The sequence below is a fragment of the Urocampus carinirostris genome, chromosome 14 (assembly GCF_059441175.1).
Source record: "Urocampus carinirostris isolate Australia breed hairy pipefish chromosome 14, RoL_Ucar_1.0, whole genome shotgun sequence".
Classification (NCBI taxonomy): domain Eukaryota; kingdom Metazoa; phylum Chordata; class Actinopteri; order Syngnathiformes; family Syngnathidae; genus Urocampus; species Urocampus carinirostris.
Window position 1 is genome coordinate 22154628 of NC_142362.1, and position 21335 is coordinate 22175962.

General features: G+C 39.5%; 1 protein-coding gene across 1 annotated transcript in view; it reads right to left on the bottom strand.

Moving 5' to 3' along the window:
* Positions 1-957: 957 nt before the first annotated feature.
* Positions 958-21335, bottom strand: part of nck2a (NCK adaptor protein 2a) — a 52518-nt gene continuing 32140 nt past the window's right edge. The window contains exons 3-4 of the mRNA XM_088352846.1: positions 5636-6390; positions 958-4134 (exon numbers count right to left, since the gene is read on the bottom strand). Of these exons, the coding sequence (XP_088208972.1) occupies positions 3940-4134; positions 5636-6390 (950 nt within the window). The 3' untranslated portion in view covers positions 958-3939. The remainder of the gene's footprint in view (positions 4135-5635; positions 6391-21335) is intronic.

The following is a 21335-nucleotide window of genomic DNA, read 5'->3' on the forward strand; positions in this document are numbered from 1 at the left end:
GTTAATGATAATGGAAATATAACCAAAGAATTAGGACAAATTCAAGATTTTTGCAATATTTCTGCAGTAGCAATTTATGATTTGTATAGTTTTTTTGTAATATTTCTGTACTATTGTAGAGCATTTTTGGGGTATCGCTGTGGTGGTGTCCATATAGTAGTTTGTAACAGTTTGGTTGTATTACCTTAGTAGTATATTTAACTATTTCAGTAGTCGTAGTCATTTTATAATATTAGTGTTGTAGTAGTAGTAATATTTGTATTACTGCTGATGTATTTTGTACAATTTCTGTAGTATTTTAAAGTAGTTTCCTCATATTTTGTTGTATTTCTATAGTATTAATGTTGATGTGTTTTGTATCATTTTCGTAGTATTTTGAAGTCGTTTCCTCATATTTTGTTGTTTTTCTGTAGTATTACTGTTGATGTATTTTGTATCATTTGCGTTGTATTTTGAAGTAGTTTCCTCATATTTTGTTGTGTTTCTGTAGTATTACTGTTGATGTATTTTGTATTGTTTCCGTAGTATTTTTAAGTAGTTTCCTCATATTTTGTTGTATTTGTGTAGTTTTACTGTTGATGTATTTTGTATTATTTCAGTAATACTGTAGTAGTACTCCTGTCTTTATTCAGTTGTATTTTGTAGAACGTTTGTAGTGAATGCATACTTGTAGTGCATTTTAGTACTTTTAAAGTAGTTCTGTAGTATCCTTGTCCTATTCCTCCAATAGTTTTTCTGTAATCATTTTGAATTGCTGTAGTATAATTTCCCTAGTATTTTTGTATTCTATATTCACTATATACTTGTGTCCTGATGGACTCATGAAGGTGATAAATATAGACCTCATCCTCATACTCGTCAGGTCATATAAAAACTAGTGTAAACTTTGGCCACAAACTGAACTTAACTATGCCAAACTATTAGAAATACAAAATCTCACCTCGTTTGAATCCTCTATTCAGACAAAAAAAAAACTTTTATTGAACAATAATCACGTTGTCGGTGATACAGTACAGGTACCATAACTGGATGCCAGAGCGCTTGTTGTGTTATTCGGGAATATGTACATACAGTGGGGACAAAAATTAAATAACAATGCTCGATAACATTCAGATCCGATTTGTAAATACATGTTAAAAAAAAGGTCAACAAAGCAGAGTCCAAAACAAAAAAAAAGACGTAAATGAATGTTTTGGTTCGCTTGAAATCAAATGAAAACATTCGAGGGACAAACATTTGGCACACGGAAATTGTCACAGTTAACTCCAGCTCCCAATTGTGTTTCTATGTGTTGAGGTAAGCAAGGGGTCATATACTTTCAAGATTTATGACTTGGGCGACTTCAGAAAGTTTAAGACCCTAAAAAGTATTTTTAAACTGTTACTAAACCAAAATCTCAAGTTTATTCGTTTGAACCCACTATGCTAAGCACGGCATTCAGAATTGGTGATGTGGAACAGAAATTTGATAAAAACATCGAATTGTGTTCATCCAATCGAGGAATAGGAATGAGAAAATCATTTTGGGACTTGGATTTTGGAACATGATCTAATTTGGACTGGAAATGTGTTTAGGATATGAATTAAAACTTGTCCCAAAACGTTCCAACTCTGATTAATCAACTAAATTCGCTGAGCTATAATTTGCTCTTTGATGTTTCTTAAATTCTGAATTGAATGAGTTGTCATTGGAAAGAAAAGCTTTAGTTAATGAATCCAATTTGGATTAGATTGTGGGAAGAACAATAGTCAAAACTGTAAATGATTGTGATTATCCTAACAGTAAAATAGTGTTCCGTTTAAACTGACAAAAACGGTTTAAAAAAAACTAAAAGTTTCGAAAAGGCAAGCGAGTGATTGTGGTCATCCAATGAACTGATCCTTCCGTATGTACAAATAAAGTATTTTAAATAAATAAAAACGTACAAAGTATGACATAAGTAAAAGAGCACATACATAAATCACATAATGGTGTAAATGTGACATAAAAGCTATGAATTCACGTATACATTTTGTTATTTCAGTATTTTGTCATGTACTATGTCAAATTTCGTTGTGTGATAAGACAATGAATGACAACATTTGTTTTGTCATTTATTTTCTCGTGTACAATTTTTTTGTGATAAAAACCGAGATAAGTGACAAATAATAGAATAGATTTAGACGTTGATTTCAGGATTTATTTTATTATGTATTTGGTCGTTAAACAGTATCTTCTGACAAAAAACAACGACAAAAAAAGTAATTGACAGTATTTATTTGATTATATTTGTTGTGTATTTTGTCATTTTATCATTTAATTGTGACAGAATAAACAATATAAACGACAATAAATGACAAAATGAATTGTCCTTTATTTGGGTATTTATTTTTTGCGTGTGACATTTTGTCGTGACAAAATACCCGACCTTGTACGTGACAAAATGAATGCCATTTGTTTTGTTATTTCTGTATTTATTTTGTCTTGTATATTGTAGTCTATGTTTATCGTGACAAAATGAACGACACTATTGATTTCGATATTTATTTTAGTGTTTCTTTTGAGTAATATAGTCGTGTGTAACATTCTGTTGTGGCAAAATAGAACCCGAAATGTCAAAATAAATATGAAAAATGCATTTCTCATATTTGGGTATTACGTGATTTATGTTTTTATTTACATAGCATGTATCTGTAGGTTTTTATTTATCTATACGTTTTTTTCTACTGTGCATACGTCAGGATCGGTGGAACTGACGACAAAGAAAAAGACGACGCTGGCAGAAAAACGATTAAAAAAAAACATCTAGTCGTCATCAACCGTTTAAGAGCAATGGTGTTAAGTCATCACGGAAACTTTAAGACCACCTCCTTGAGGAAAAAAAACAAAAACAAAAAACAAATCCTCAGTGCTCCTGCTGAGAAAGAGCTTCACCTGATGTCCACGAGGGGGCGCCAAAGAAGGTGGATGCGATGTTCCCAGTAGAGGAGGTCCAGATAAGGCTGGCTTCAGAAGACAGTCAGGGAGTGCTGTAGTGTGTTGGTGTGCATGAGAGCTCCAGTGTGTGTGTGTTTTTTGTATGAGAGGCTGTTTTAGAAGTAAATCATACTTGCTCTCACGATTAACATCATACTTTCATAAATGCACAACTATAATCTCATGCAGACACAGCCATACACAAACACTAGACTCTCTCATACATACTACTGTACTCTCAGACATTACTGAAGTCTCTCACACACACTACTATATTCTCACACACACTACTATCCTCTCTCACACACACTACTATACTTTCACACACACTATACTTTTATACATGCACACACTATTATACTTGCTTACACCATTAATATACCCTTATACTCACACACACTACTAGACTCCCTCACATTTACAACAATACTCTAGCACACATACTACTGTTCTGGGAGCAACTTCAGTTTGACGAACACTATATACAAACAGATCATTGTGCATGGCCAAGGTTACCAAAAAGTACCCAAAGTAAAACAATGAGAGGTGAAATGAAATTGAAACTTAAGTGTGGAAAACCAAGACACAAATAGCTATTTTAACGGTGTGTGAGAGAGTATAATGGTGTATGCAAGAGTCTATCGTGGTGTGTGTGAGGGAGAATAGAAGTGTGTATTTGTGGGAGTATAGGATTATGTGTGTCAAGCATAGTAGTGTGTGTTAGTCTAGTGTTAGTGTGTGTGAGAGAGAGTACAGTCGTATGTGTCTGAGAGCATAGTGTGTGTATGCATTTAAGTTAGTATGTGTGAGAGAGTAAAGCACTGTGCGTATGAGTATAGTAGTAACTGTGAGAGAGTATAATGGTGTGTATGACAGTATAGCCGTGTCTGATCATGGGTATGACTGTATGAGAGTAATATGTGCATGCGCAAGAGTATGATGTCAAACGAGAGAGCAAGTATGATCAACTTCTGTTTGCGTTTTTCACAGCAGCGCTTTGACCAGGTAGAGCCTATCTCCGTGCTCGCTGGTGAAGATGGGCGCTTTCTTGTAGTGCTCTACCAGTTCCTCCATGGAGGAGAAGCGACGCTGGCCGATGCAATAGACGCCCTCGCAATATTGCACTTTAAAATGCTTGTTCTTGCCCGATGCCTTCAGGGACACCGAAAAGTCGCTGGGCTGAAACGCACAACGAAGTTTGCGCTTAATTCTTTCACATGCCGATGAAATGCTGCAGTAGGACTAACATGAAAAAACGTGTTTCTATACTAGTACACACCCTCGAGTCCAGGGGTCTCCAACCTCAAACTGTACAATGCATGTCATCAAAACCCTATTGGCCCGAATGTTACTGTTGTCTCTAGATGTTTGTCCGTCACAGAGGTACTGCCATGATACCAGGAATTTTTATTTGTGGTATGCTGGCTAAATTACTCTCAAAACGTATATGTTGGTACACGTACTTGATGTTGACGCTAGGGCTTCTTCTACAAAACGATAATAATTATTAAAGGAGTGTTCAAATGAATACCTCATCGATTCGTCGTGTTGCGTGATTTATGAGCCACTTATCACTTTAAACTTTACAACACGATCCAATGCACTTATTTGCAGTGTTTTTGAGATGTAATACCACTTTAGGCTAGCAGAGGGCGCCTTGAGACCATTTTTTTTTGGGGGGGTGTCTTGGGCAAGTACAGACTTGTGGCGCGCATCCCACTCCAGGCCAACAAATGTTTCCACCTGGTCTCAACCTGGGGACCTTTCGCGTGTTAGGCGAAAGTGCTGACCACTAATGGACATTGCGCCATTACAAACCAAATTGGAATTAAACGGTCAAACACTACAGAGTTAACAAGGGGAACAGAGAGTGATGCAGAAACAAAAACAATCTAAAAATAATAAAATGAATATAGTAAAAAGAAAAATAATATTAATGATGCCATGTTTAGCTCAACTCGTGAGGCAGATTCTTAAGCATATTATATATCATTTGCACACTGGGAATGTTTATCAGATTCAAAGTTTTAACCCAAAAACTAAATACGTGGAGCACATTTTAAAGAGTGGGTTTACATGTTTGATACTTTTTGGCGGAAACAAATGTTCCTCGCTTTTGTTTTGTATGAATATGATCTGATCTTTGGATAACGGGTAGGCAAAGAGCATTTAACACATTTGCAGGTAAAAAGCATACATTTGTATGTATTTTTGTTTATTGTTATTTAACAAACGCTTGAATTTTGTATCGTTTTATATAGAATATTCTATTGGTTTGTGCACTATTGTTCCATCTTTCCAAAACTTCAATATTTTAATATAGGCGGAAATTAAAAATGTCATTGCAACATTGGCTGACATTGTCACTTCTGTATGTTATCACTTGAGACAGAAACGCTGTCGTGCATGAGTGACTCGAAGAGATTCTAATCATCCAAGATGCCTTGCTGTTGGAAAAACGTGTCTGGCGACAATAGTTGACAACAAAATTCATTGTTGACTATTTCCCTTATCAATTTTTGTCGACAACATTGACCAATTGTTGCAGCCCGATACAGGATACCTAATTTTTGTGAGTGTGGCTGCCAAATATATTACTTAATCGCTTTTATTTTTAAGTGTAAAACATTGCAACTCACGTTGCAACCACTAAAGTGTCGGTTTCTGTTTTCGGACTCACCGAAGACTCGCTGTCCCGTATGAGGAAGTCGCCGTCGTCGCCTCTTTCGTTGAGTATGCGCTCGGCCTGGTGCCGGGTGACGTTCCCGTAGTACCAGTCCCTGCCGGCGAACCTGCCGGATCGCGCCGCCGCCAGGTGGCGGTTTGGCGGCGAGACGGCCGCCGGAGAGGGCTTACCGGGTCGCTCGTCCAGCACCATCACATAGTTCTTGGGGACCAAGCCCACCACGCCGCACGAGTTCTTACACCGCCACCACTCGGGGTCGTTCTCCGGCTTCTCCACCACCTCCATGACCTCACCCTTCTCAAAGTTGAGCTCCTCCTCCGTGACGGAGCTAAAGGGGTAGAGCGTTTGCACCAACTCCAGCACACCGCCGACGCTCCCGTTGGCCAAGAGCGTTCCTCGAGAGTGGTAAATCCGCGAGGGATCGCTCTCCCCTCTGTCGTCCGGCCCTACCGTTTCCTCCTGCACGTAATTGGAGGGGAACCATCCCACGCGACCCGCCTGGCTACCTCGCCACCACCCGTCGCTGCACTTCTCCATCACCATCACCCTGGAGCCCTTCGTCAAGGTCAGCTCGTCGTCCCTCTCGGCCGCGTAGGCGAACTTGACCACGGCCGGGACGTTGAGGTCGTTGATTCTCTCGGCCGCGCCTCCTCCCATCCCTCCGCCGCCGTTGGTGGGATATTCGGTGTCGGAGCTCGGCGTTGGCGAAGTGTCACGGGCGCTTGTTTTCCTCTTTGTCTTTCCTAAACCTGCAATGAGAAAGAAACCAGGTCACAAGTGGAATTATTCATCAATTTTTTTGAACTTGCCTGAACATTCCTTCTTTAAAGGGAATGTGTGTAATAGTTGACAACCAAAATGTTAAAGAAAAAAACCTACAGAGACTAAGTGACTTAACTGCACCATTCTCTTTTTTTGCTTAGCCTTTCCTAAGTTTTATGGTTTTTGCGTTATTCATAGCAGCAAGATGTCAGTACCCTATAGGTGAGGTTCATGTTATGTTAAATCAGTACCTCTCAATATTCTTTTAGTCTATGTTTATTTCTATAACCCTTAGTCACAAAAAGGCTGAAAGGGCTGCACAGACCACCATGACAACATACCCTGATTTAAAACCTACATGAGGGCAAGGAAAAGCTCAAAAGCATCAGCATGTGGAAACTAAACCTTGAGAAGGGGTTGCACATGAGGTAATCCCCCTTCCAGGACGACCAGGCTGCAATGGATGTTGCAATAACCATTAATACACAGATATCAACAACAGGACATCTAGGTCATAACAGAATGTCCAGTTGACAACTTTCTGTCCAAAATCAGGAAGCCTCATCATTTACCCTCAAAGTGCACAAGCAATGAATAAGAGAATGAAAAAGAAATATGGACCAACTTACAACAAAGAATAACTTCATTAACTGTAAAAGTGCATCTGAAATTCCAAAATAAAACTCCTTAAACTATAACCATTTTTGTCTGACCATGTCAAACCATATACTGAGAAATGAACTTACATAACATCAGTAATAGTAATGCATTCAGAACTGATCACCAACATTAACTCAAGAGCACAATATTAAAAAACCCATGTAAGAAAAACATAATTACTGCAGATCTTTTTTCCTATCAAGGATTATATAAATAAATGAGCAAGTCTTTCAATACACAATACTTTTTGAAGCAGGACCAAGCAACTCTCCGCTTCTGCTCAATCATGTGATGCCAACAATGCTTCTGGTTTACTGACATAGGAGGGATGATTGTTGACAAGATTCTGCATCAAGGACGTACAGTAAGTCACAAAAGTGAGTACACCCCTCGCATTTTTACTGAGATTTCATTATAATGTTTAATAGAATAGAATAGAATATGCCTTTATTGTCATTGTTACAACATGGGATATGCTGTTACAACGAAATTGGACTACTCCAGTTCCATATTTACAGTTAGGATAAGGAAACAACGAGATATAGGAACAAAGAACTTACTGACTTTGTTGTAAGTAGGCTTTGTTCTCCTCCGGGGGTGGGGGTGGGGGGGTCAAACAGAGTTGCTGGATACAACCGGAATGTTTGATGTTCGATCTTACATTATACATTACACATAGTCCAGTGTTTTCCGAATTGCTCAGTCCACAATTGAATGGATTTGGGAGTACAGTCCATAAACATTCCCGATTAAAGTCGCCGTCGACGATAAAGCTCCGTTGGGGTGTGCAAGCTGCTGTTTATTGATAGCAGCGGGCAGGAGATTTAGCGCTATGCTAACGTTAGCAATGGAACATCACTGAAGGAACATCACTTAGACACAATGAAAATAAGTTTGTCAACAAAGACCATGGCTTACTGGAAAGATATCCTCTGGTCTGATGAGACAAATATTCATTTATTCGACTCAAATGGCTTGAAGCATAAGTGACGGCAACTAGGTGAGGAGTACAAACATGTTTGTGTCGTGCCTAAAGTCAAGCATGGTGTTGGGAATGTCATGGTTTGGGGCTGCATGAGTGCAACTGGAATTGGGGAGTTAGATTTAATTAGAGGAAAACAAAAACTCAAGCAGACACCGTGAAAAACTGGAGCAGAGAACGATCCCTTCCCTCCAGAAACTGGGTCGCAAGGCAACTTTCCAGCCTGACATTGACTCTCAGAGGTCAAACGTGCCTGCCCCCCTTGACGGAACCAGATTATTCAAGAACAACTGTGGTAAATAAATGGAAATGCCTCAATCCAAAAGTATTTAAAAATACATGTTTATACAATAGTTCATGTATGCTTGCTTTTTATTTGAATCAATACGGTTTAGTTTTTATGGTATATCAAGTTTTTTTTAACCACCAGCAAGGGCTAAATACACACCGTCCCTTTAAGCTTTACATAAACTTGAACTTTGCAAATATGCCGTTGATAAGTTGCATTAATGTACTACAGATGCTTCAAAAGCTGAAGGATACAATGGCCAATCGTGCTTCTATCCAGTAATCCAAATATGCATTTACTTATTTTAACAGATTTACCAAGCAGACCAAATTTGTATTAAACAGAAAACCAAAAAGCTTACAATAGAATCATCAAACAATACATTGCTCATTTAGTTTGGGGCTCCTTTTTGGCTCAGGAGCCAACTTATAGTGCAAACCCAAGTTTCGACCCTCAGCGTGAGGGTACTCTGGGGTCGCCATGGCAACACGATGAAAAGGCCGGTCATCATCCTCGGGGAAAGGAGTCCCGAGAAAAGTACACTTGACGTTGTAAGAAAAAGGCGAGCGGCAGAAGACGGATCGATTCTCCGCAACCTGCCCGCTGAGTGGGCTTTCTTCTTTCTCCCACATGCCGTCGCGTTCTTGCCGAGCATCCGATGCTAATCACAAGGCTGAAAATAGACGGCACAGTCGGGGAGGCTAAAGTGGAGCAGGCGTCGGGGGCCCGGGACACACTTCAAAGCCACAACTTCCAACAGCTTAGAACGCCCCCTTGAAGGAGGGGATTTTCAATGGGACGTTTACAAAACCATTTTGTTGCAATGCAATGTTCGAGAATTTCACACAGTAAGTGTAAAATAAAAACCAAACAGATTAAAAAAAAGTCAACTTTGAGCCATGTGTAGAATTTTAAAGTGGGAAATTAAATCTGAAAGATATGAGGGAGCAAGGTGATCCCAAGAGCCAAGAAGAGAACCGCAGGTTTGAAGGCGTTCTCCATTCGGGCCCCGGTGTTGTGAGAAAAGCAACAGGGTGAGACTTGATCTGCAACCTCAGTGGAACTGTTTAAATCTAGGCTAAAAACTCACTTTTGAGTCCCTGCCCTCATGTAGGTTTAAGGGCCCGGTCACACAGACATTTACGGCTGAATGACGGCCAGAAATTTCTGCCCTAGAGGCGGACGCAATTGGACGTATTGAGCTCGCCGTTGAATCGTTATGGAGCTGTGCTTGACTCGAGTTCGGGAATTGGCGCGCGGGTGGCAACGAGATTTACTTTTGCCCTGATTATTTCCTCGGAGCGCGGGTACAATTCCTTTAACGAGCGTAGAGAGGCTCGAACACGACCAGAAATATCCAGTCGTGAAGCAGATGCCGCCAGGACGTTATTTGACGCTTTGAGCCCGCAATATACACGAGATAGAGCTGTGCTTTACTCGCGGTCGCAAATTTTCACGTGGTTGGGCGCGTTCAAAACTTTTGAGCAGCTCAAAAGTTTGAGCACGTGTTTAAAACGCGTGCCGCACACGTGGTCAACACGAGTTAATGACGCAGAAATGACGTGCTATGGTCGCGGCCAGGGCGCAGTTACACTTGGGTAGGACGGGGAATTTCAGCGGGTAATCGTGGGTGGAGCATGGTAATAGCATGTTCTGTGCCTGTATCGCGGTGTTATTACGTAAAATTAGCGTGTTACGCGTGTGACAGTCAAACGCCTTTCTCTGCGTATAAACAGCGCAAATGCCAAGCGTGCTCGTGACGTCAAAGGGGTGAACATCCCCGTCAGCGTAGTTTCTCTTCATTTCGAATAAATTATTTGGTGCATCTGTTATGGTCGCAGTAAGGCTGTGAAGCTAGGACCTTAACTTTGCCTTTTGGCTGAGATTAAGAATCCCTGCTTTTATGCCTTAATACACATTTTGATTCTGATCGATATTGAATAATGAGTAAATCCTCACTAAATCCTTCAGCTCCACGCCCTCTCAATCAACATTACAAATTGGTCTCAATCCACTTTAGTATCTTGACATATATTAACTCGATAGGAAAATAAGAATGATGCTATAGCTTGTAAACTTCTTCCTCACAAGACTGTGAATTGTACCATCATGTTCTTCCACAGCCCGGTTCCAAAATTAGCGTTCCCCCGCTACTTCAACCATGTTTACATCATCCGATCTCACAATGAAGTAGGGAATGCAATGACGAATATACAATCAAAACCTCCTCATTATTCATTTGTTGGAAATGTAGTACAGATTAAACCGTTCCGTCATTGTTATTATTGTGAACGTAAATTGACGGTAGACCCCCCCCCTCGCGTGAACGTGCATTCTCCTGCGCTCCCAACGAATGCGAACGTATTCGATATAAAACATTTATTAAAACTATAAAGCGAGCTAATTATAACAATTGGGAGATCCTAGTCTATATAACGCGTTTATTTAAACCAAAAATTGCGATCTTATTTTACAAAATGCGTTTGTTAACATGGAAGGAAAAGTCACGTGAGGGTGTAGGGCGGTTTGGTTGGTTGTTGTTGGTCTTAACACGGAAATGACCCGGAAATGACGCGATGAGAGGAAGGGGAACAGTCGCCGGCGTCTTTTTTCCGGCCACACCACAGGTCAAAAGCGGGTTGGCCATTTTTGTGCATTTTCCATTGCGGGTAAACACGGGCGAAAAAAAATCCCAAAATTTTAGCCGTCATTCAGCCGCAAATGTCTGTGTGACCGGGCCCTTAGATCAGGGGATCGTGTAATAATAGCCAGTGATTTGCAATAAATGGTGGTCTGTGCAGCCCCTTGAGACTCCTTGTGATTAAGGGCGTCACAAATAATCATGACTTGACACGAAAGCCAATAAAAAGATGTAGTTGTAGTTGCTGTTAGCATACATAAGCATTTAAAGTAAGGAAGCACGGTGAGGCTGCCACGATAAGTTGACAAAATCGATATTAGAAATACAGAGACCCCTCGCCACTTCTGGCTTTGGTTATTGTTGGTTTTCTGCTCTGCGGATTAGGGCATGAATTGTCTTTTGTGTCATTGATATCAATGTATCGTGCATTGCTTTCTGAGCGCTCTGGGCCAATTGTGAAAGTGTATATTGGGTGGGCGTGACTGTCTGCGTGCACGACTGTAATAGGCTGATGTATGCCGTGAGTCGGACAGCCGGCCGAGTGTACAAGTCAATGTGTCCGAACAAAAACAAACTGAAGCATGCAACTGCTAGCGTTAAGTGCGGGGGTCTTAAACTCGCATCCCGGGATCCGTTGCCGCCCACAGGATGATAGTCTGAGGCCCCCGCCTTAATATGAAAGTTAAAGGGAAATGGTGAATAGTTTTCTCACTTAGATGTCGCTGTATTCTGTCTTGCCAACAAAAACGAGTGCTAAAACCACGACGGAAGAAGACAAAATACTGAGACTCGAATCAAAACACATTCTACTACTTTTGAAAAAAAAAAAAAACTGGAAAAAAGAAAAGGGAAAAAAGGACAAAAAGAAAAGATTAAGAACTAAGATAAAGCGTAGAATTCAAGAAAAAAGGAAAAGAAAAATGAAAAAGTAAGAAAGACAAAAGAAAAGAAAACAGAAAATTGCATGTTTTTCTTTCGTAATCTTTGTTCTTTTTAATTCCTTTCTTGCTTTCCCTTTTCTCCGCTTAGATTGTTTTTCCCCCCTTTTTATTACAGTTCTCCTTTTTTTGCTTCTTGTTCTTAGTTTCTCCCTATTGTTTTAAAAACCTCCCTCTTTTGTCTTTCTTTAAAAAAAGACTGGGTAAAAAACGAAAAAAAAAAGGGATTCTGCCCCCTTGCAGTCTCCAAAGCTTGTTGTTTTGCTTGGACTAATTTATTGTTGCACTATACATTACCGTGATATCTAGTGAACAAATAGAAAACACTGTCCCTTTAGGAAATGGTGGAAAACCGTATTTGGCCAAACCTTACCCAGATCCTAGCTACAGTTACCGTGTGCAGTATTATTTAATTGTAACTTTGCATTTTTAATTGTTTCCACTGGACTTTCCAGTATGTAAGGCGCAAATAATTAATTATAAGGTGCACATTCAAATTTCTGGCCAATTTGAGATTTTAAAGTGCATTCCAGATTATTTAGCTTTAAATAATAATAATAATTTTTAATGTTTTTAAAAAAAAACAGTTGGAAATATAGTAAAATACTTAAGATCGATTATCTGTCAATCAATATACTATATTTTTGCACTAAGTAAGTAGACAAAATTATGAATAAAAATATATAGAATAAAATAGAAAACAACACTTTATTTAGAGAAGGCAGCACGGCGGCGCAGTGGTTAGCGCTTGTGCGGCACAGTTCATGTCATGGGAACCTATCGTGGGTTCAAATCCAGCTCCAGACTTCCTGTGCGGAGTTTGTATGTTCTCCCCGTGCTTGCGTGGGTTTCCTCCGGGCACTCCCACGTTCCAAAAACATGCATTTCAGGTGAATTGGCCGGTCCAAATTGTCCCTAGGTGTGAATGAGCGAATGAGTTGTCTGTCCCTGTGTGCCCTGCGATTGGCTGGCAACCTGTTCAGGGTGTCCTCTGCCCACTGCCCATAGATGGCTGGGATGGGCTCCAGCCCCCCCGCTACCCTAATGAGGATAAGCGGTACAGCTGATGAGAGATGAGATGAGACTTTATTTAGAACCTAAAACAAAGACATTTTGTGATAAATCAGTAAGAACTAAATTTATCGTCTTCCCTCGCTATAAAGGGGTTCACTTTTCACGGTTTTGCTACTTAACGGATTTGCGTCGTGCATTGTGTCCTGCATTACAACAAAAGATAAATAAACAACATATTTAGAGTACACGGTACTTTCGTTAAATTAACAAATGCTTGGGCTGGTAAAAAGGTTTAATTCTTTGATTTTAATGCATTGTAGAGTATAACTTTGTATAATAATTGTAAAAGAAATAAAGGTTTCTCCTTCTTGCATTTCAACTACCATGGGTTCATTTTGGAGCGTAACCACAGCGATAAACGAGGGATCACCTTATAGCTATACCCTAATTGTAAGACCAGAAAAAATACACGACTTCTTACCCTTTGTCCGGGCACTCAAGTCAACTAACACATAAATTCCTTGTTAGCATTTATAGCAACATCACAGGTGATAAAAGCGGCGCCGTATTTGTATGGCGGCATATATTCGCCGACTTAACAGTTCATCCAACGTTTGGGCCTTTTGTCAGCGTATCGTTTCAATTGTGCACGCCTTGACAGCTAATCTTGCGGTTTGTGCACGGAGCCCCACCGAAATGCCACAAAATGTCAACGCCGGCTGCGGGCTCGGCCGGGTCCGTTTATATTGTCGGAAGCAAAAGGAGGTTCACGCCGAGTTGTGTGAAACCTGTTGGCCGGGGAAGAGAGAGAAGAAGAAAGGACAAGGAGTCCCTTGGCAGCTGGCTCTCGTGCACTGACAGTGAGGAGGGATGGGATGGGAATCACAAGTAGATCATGTTTATGGATAACACCGTGCATGTCCTACATGTTGAAGTCATCCGCACTATGAAAAGTTTGACAGCCGGGTTTCTCCATCAGTAGCTTGGACATCAAGCACAAAAGGTTACTTCCCAAGTGGAGCCTACATCAGGTTTATGCAACTTTTGTGACCAGCCCACACAATCAATAGCAAAAATGCAAAATGGCCGTTAGCTCCGATGGATATGAGAACAGTTGTTTTATTGCTGCTATACTTGACATCTATATTTAACAATCAGTTCCGGACCAATGGCAGTGTTGTCGTTCGCCCGCGTCCCTGCGTCCTAGACGCACCATTTTTGCTGGGGACGCATAGTGTCAAATTTTTTGACACAATATTGTCATTATTACCCGATTACTTTTTTTTTTTTAAACAAAGATTTACCGCACTCCAAACTTTGTCGGGCAGATCCGCCATTGTTGTTTAGGTCTCGCTATTCGAGTTTTCGTCTGCACGCCGATCTCGGCAAACGAGATCTCGTTGCTTCGAGATGACGTCATTGTTGTGGCGCTTGTCGTCAAGGGAAGGTGAAAATCAACACAAAATTGGTAATTTCTTCAGTATCAGTAATAAGTCGAAACATAATGCAGAAATTGATAACAACAGCAATAATTCTGGCACAAAAAAAACGGCGGAGAAATTCTTCGGGAGATCGCGGAGACAAGGAAAACACGTGTGTTGAAGCGAACGATTCAACAAAAGAAAATAAACATTAGAATATAGATTAATATAATTATTTCAGCAATATTATTTTGTATAATGTAAAATATTGTTGTGAACTGAAAAATCTTGAAGTGATAACTGATTTGTATTACCAATAAACTGTGATGATTAAAACTGAATGAATCTATAGATTTATATTATATATTTGTCACCCATTTACAATTTCAACCTCGATAACACTAAATTTTGGGGACCCATAGGTCTCTGTTGGTACCCATAGATTTTTGAGCATGCGAGTCCCCGGGACCCATCACTTTTCAGAGGTAAAATGAACACTGCAATGGTAACCCTAATATCTCCTTTTCCATGCTGCCATGTAGAGCTGCAACAATTACTCACTACAACAGGGGTCTCCAAAGGGCACCTTGATAACTCACTTCTGGAACAAGAACTTTAATTGAATTAATTAAATGTTCTATCTTCCTGATATTTTACGTGATAACTGATGATTAATAATTATAGAGAATGACTCAACAAGGGCGGGCAGCACGGCAGCGCAGTGGTTAGCGCGTGTGCGGCACAATTCTTAGGTCTTGGGAACCTCCTGTGTGTTCAAATCCAGCTACCGGACTTACTGTGTGGAGTTTGTATGTTCTCCCCGTGCTTGCGTGGGTTTCCTCCGGGCACTCCGGTTTCCTCCCACATTCCAAAGACATGCATTTCAGGTGGATTGGCCGGTCCAAATTGTCCCTAGGTGTGAATGATTGAGCGAGTTGTCTGTCCCTGTGTGCTCTGCGATTGGCTGGCAACCAGTTCAGGGTGTCCCCTGCCCACTGCCCGATGATTACTGGGATGGGCTCCAGCACCCCCGCGACCCTACTGAGGATAAGCGGTGCAGCTAATGAGATGAGATGAGACTTCAACATGCAATATTTTATTTCTTTACCTTTCCAATTGTTTCAATGACAAATACTCAAAAGGAAACAAAAAAGAAAAGTTTCAAAAACGTTTTGCAGGAAATCTTTTTGAATTTTTTGCTTATAAGCAGTGTTACCTCTAAGCTGCGCGCGTGCGCAATTGCACATTCTCTGCGCACAAGAAAATCTAGCCGGCGCACAAAAATATATCAGGAAATAAAAAGAAGTGGATATCTTGTGAAAGAATTGAAAGAACAAACGACGTTTGTAGGCCGTACAACCTTTGCAATAGTACATGAGTCAATTCATTCAAAAAAGAAAAATAATTTTGCATTGCCTGAAACTCAGCAAAATGTAACTTGATGTCAAGTTTTGGACATGTTTGATAATGAATTATCTTGCCACACTTGCGATTATGGTTGCTCACTGTTGTTTCAAGCGTGGCTCACCGACTTTGTGTGAATGCTCAGACCCGTGGAAAATTAGAGGAAACATTGCTTATAAGTCCCAGTTTCATGAACTCTGCACCATGTTTGTACAATAGATGAACAATGTAGGAACAAAAATAAAACCTTATAAAATTACAATTAAAATAAAATATCACATTTCTACCAATCACTAAATGTGCAACCATTAAGACAAAACATTTATTTTGAACTTAAGAACACATTTTTCAAACTTAAATATTTTTTTCCTTCCGTTTACTTCTGCTCTGTAGATCCTCCTCATCCATCCTCTCCATGTGTCCAAACCAACCAAGTACTCTCTTATCCACACACTTGCTCAGTTCCACGACTACTCCAGTTCTGTCTCTCACAATTTCATTTCTCAATCCATCCAACCTTGTCACTCCTAACATACTCCTCTAACACTTCATCTCAAAAACATTTAATTTCCTTCTCAAATCTACATTCAGGCTCCAGGTCTCTGCACCATAAAACACAGTGGGCACAATCATACTATCTCTCATACAGTCTTCTCTTAACATCCATACCCTTACTCTTGTTGCTCATCACTCTCCTCGGAGCACCCAAAACCTTGCTTCCTTGATTTACTCTGTGCAATACCTTGCACTCCATTCTACGAACTGCAGCCACATCACAACCCTAAAGCTTTCAACTTCTTCCAGCACCAGTCCATGCAACCTTATTTCTAACGCCATGCCAACTCCATCACCTTGCTCTTCCCAACATTCACACATAACTTACGGGCCCTGCTGTTTAACTGAAGAGTGTGTTGTGTCAACTTGACCTGAGTGACATGGCCGCTTTCTTGTATCCCATTTCATCTGGAGGGACGGAAGCTCTCCAGATGGGACGAAAGCTCTATATCACTGTAAATACATTTTTTAAAAATTGCAACACAATTTAATTATTTTTTAGACATTGATATTTCATAATTTGGTGTATTTTTAGAACGTCCCCGCAGGCACGTGACAATGTTGCCGCGGGAGTCAGCGTGCAATAACTAATATTCTCAAGCGGTAAAAAAAATCGTACAGAAATGGCAGCGTCAACCTCAACTATGCGTACCAAAATTTCTAAGGTTTTGGAGCATTTTAGCCTGGCTACGTGTTTTGGTGTGTGTTTACAGTTTGTTCTGTAGATTCATCATAAAGTATCTGAACACTGAACACAGATTATAGAGTGAGCTTTTATATAAAGGATTCTTTAGCGTTGTACAGCCAAAACAAGGTTTATTTATTTATTATTTTTTTTGGTGCGACACCGTGACTGTAAATTGTAGTGAAAAACGTGCCCTATATATTCCGCGAAGTACTGCTTTGTAAATCAGCTTTGGTGTGTCTAAACAGGATTAATGGCTCAAGTTTTGAACGAGATGGAGAAAATTTGCATGCAATCAAATTTGTCTCTGAGCCACAGGTACTCATAGAAAGAGCCATATATGGCTCGCGGGCCACAGGTTCCCAACCCCTGGTTTACAGGGATAGAACATGTTTACTTGATTTTAATGTTTCTTAGAGGTTTTTAGAGATTTCAGAGGTTTATTTGTGTATGTATGTGTCTCTAATGACTGAACACAGTTCTTAGTTGGTTTTACATAATGTATTTTATTTTTGTACAAATCCAAAGTATGTTCAATAAAAGATTCATTTTTAATTGTCCCCAATATCATTTGCCACATATTTAACTCAATTTCATGCTATATTTTAACAAAATATTAAGGAATATTACAACAGTCCTTGGTTGCAGCTCTACTGCCCTAGCAGCAGAAGTTTGAATTCTAGTTGAAAGGATTTAGTAGTGTGCACCTTGAAATTAATAGTAAATGTAGTCATTTATTTTAACATTTTACTAAGTTACTTTAAAGGAATTAAATTAATTTGCGCATTATTACCATTAAACGATGCGTGCGCAGTTAGGTTATTTGTTTTTTTAGGATCTCCGAATTCGTGTAGCATTTTGTTTTTGTTTATTTTTAATGGATGTTGGCGAAAATTTCGAAAACATAAAAAAGGATGCCCTAGCGCATATGTAATGAGTGGAGTAAGGCGGCGATTTCTCTGGTTTTGTGAAGATGCAAGTTTTACTCAAATCATAGGACAAAGATTGAAATGTGAAATGAAATGAAATGATCTGCATTTATATAGCGCTTTTCAAGTCAATGACTTCCCAAAGCGCTTTACATTGTGCTTCACATTTCCCAATAGCGGCCGTGATCTGTGCAGCCATGTAAGGCGCTAACCTGCTTATTGGGGGTATTGGGGGTTCAGTGTCTTACCCAAGGACACTTCGGCATGTAACACGGACAAGCCGGGATTCGAACTGGGATCCCTTAATCCTATAACGATCGCTCTACCTCCTGAGCTACTGCCGCCCCAAGATTGGCATAGACTTCATGATGACAAGGGTGATGAATAATTACAGTGACAGTGGTTAAAACAGGCATAACAGCGTTTTAGGCCTGAAAGTAATACACTGTTTATTACTCATTTAAAGTATTTTATCTTTTTTTCTGCGAAAAACTTTGGGAGCACCTTATTTGGAAACCACGGTTGAATTCAGATAACTCAGGACTGCAGAAGTGACTCAAAGCTTGGGCATAGGTTCACACAATATTATATCCCAAAACGTAACAAAAAGACAGAAATCAATTACAAAAATATACAATCATATAAACAACATTGAAAACCAAAAATGTGGAACATCTGAATTAGTTATACATGAATTTGTTCATTTTATTGAGTTTCCTTATGTTCAGTTAATGGATTTTCAAAAAATATGTGGTTGATATGCAATCAGCTTTTTTTGTGAATGCCACCACAGATGTAAATGACAAAGTACTTTGGGAATCATGTTTCTTCAGGGCCTTAGATAAAAGTTGCCATTGACAATAGTGTAAATTGCGAGGAAAGCCCCGATTTTTCTTAAGCTCCAGACACGTTCGTCTTGAACAGGTAAAATGTGTGGTAGCCGACGCTGATATTAAACTATCACAATAAATGAGAAAAAGGAGGTAAGAGTTTGTACAATTACAGAGTAATAGGAGCGCACAAGCTCTTAACTAATTTACATTGTCCACTCGAGCATGTCAGTTCCATTAGCTCCTGACCTCACCTCTTCCTCATCAAGAAAATGTCCTATGCCGCAGCATAATTTCAGGCTTTTAACTTCGGACACTTCCGACTACTATCCAGATGAGACCAGGCCATTATGTAGCAGTCAATATTGTCATCATCTAGGACAGTGGAGTAATTCATCATTCTAGCACGTCCGTTAGATGCAAGTCTTTCTTCAATGATCAATCTAGTCACTGACAAAAAAAGTCAGTGATGGAGTATGGGGATAAATGGCTAATATGGGGCAATGCGGCTGATCGAACAGAGGGAGGCTGTTTAATGTTGACTGCAACCACAGGCAAATGCAGAGTCCTGGAACTTGCACCGAAGCAAAACAATTTAACAGTATTTTCTTAAATGTGGTCAGGTAAACACACAGGGATTTTTAACTAGAACGGTTCAGGTGAGATGACAAATTTTAACCGTGAAGGATGTGGAAGGGATTGTGATTTAAAGAAAACAGATTCTTATACCATCTGAAGGAAAGGGCTGGCGCGAATATGACATTCGTCTAATCGCAAATATTTTTCAGATCAGCAATACCCTCTTTTTTTCTCCACAAACCCTGCTGTTACTCAAAATGAAACCCAGTTGATTGCTCAACATCAAATTTTGGGGCTCCTGTACTTTTAAACTCATATTTCTGATGAATAATTGTATTCGAAATTAGTAAAGTATTGTCTAGCTGCAGCAAAACTCACTGAGACCCATCTCTGCTACAGCCGTTATCATTTGGCATTTACATTTGAAACAAAATCATGAGAGAATGTACATACATTGAATATGGTTAAAAAGATTTTATTATCTTAGGGAAAATGATTTGATGGATTTTATATATTAGATTAAGAAATGTTCTATGTGATTGTTCGAAATGTTGATTTGCTTAAATAGACAGGTAAAAGAAAGGGATGCATTGAATCTTACACTACTGCTTTCGTTTAAAAAAACAGATCTTATTTTGTAGCAAAATGGCTTAGCCGTAGTCAAACCAGAATAGGGGCCAGGTAAAGACATGAGGACTTCTCATACATTGATTTGTTTATCTGTTTGCCAGGCCATACATGAAAATGAAAAGAAATGGGCTTTAAAACTAACAGATATCAATGTCTTTCTGAGGAGAACTGATACATTTTTGTAATACTGAATGTCTTTCCAAATATTTATTTCATATAAAAAGGTGTTCCAAATCACAAGTTGATTGCTAAAATAAACAAACGGGTATTTCATCCGTCCGAATTGCTACAAATGTAGTGCACACACAACCAGAGTACAGTCAATTAACAAACGTTTCTATCTCTGTCAGTCTTAGCAAAAAGCAATGAGTCATTCAGCAGCTGCCATAGCAGATGGATTTCCCGCTTTTTTCAAGCCTTTACAATATTGATCATTGCTTATTAATTAAACCAAGCCTAATTAAACTATGTCGTAAGCATCCAAGTTAAGCAGCAAGTAGGTCAGAACCGCTTGAAAACTTTCCCATCCGACAGCATTGTGCACAATCAAAGAGGAAGCAAGGCTGACTCGTAACAGTTGCAAACTCTGATCAGTTAGGAATGAGAACCACATTTGTAGTTGTTTTGAGGGGGCAAGACAAAGTTGTCACACTTTTGGAACTGTGTCATTTTACATAACACGGAAACATTGTACAAAAAAAGAAGGCTGAGCTGACTAGAGAACTGCAAATAATTAAAATCTGTAATGGAAAGTTGCGGTACAGTCAAGCTGTGCCAAGACTCCACAAGGGCAGATTTTCTTTCTGCTAAATAGGGCACCGGGAAGGAAAGAAGAGGGATTCAGACAGTCGACCTTTTGCTCGTTCCAAATATGCAGCAGGGAAATTTAAACATGAACTTAACGGTCAACGAGTTTAAAAAAAAAATCTCAAGCGATTTTGTGGTCCACAATTTGGGTTAGGCAATAACCAACTAAGATTCAGATTAGTCTGAAAAAATTCACTTCATGATAAGCGTAAATATTATGACATGGGAAATATGAAAGGATTTTCCTTATGTTTAGAATTTTAGCAAAGCTTACTTGAAAAAAACAACAACATTTTTTTCCCCCAAAAAAGTCAGACAATATGCAGATAAAGAAATAAATCGCCATGTGATGAAACAAAAACACGAAATAAGTTCCTGGTTGTGAGTGTGTCTGCAACATTTGATGAGGCAGCAGTAATTAATTCATGTCAACATCCCTCAATTGAAGGAGAAATATGTCATTCAAAATAATTAAGCTCTTTTGCCCCGTTTATAAAAATTATACAGTGTTTCCACAGCTTAACGCAAGTTAAATTCATTTTAACATCTTAAGACCTTTTTAATGCCT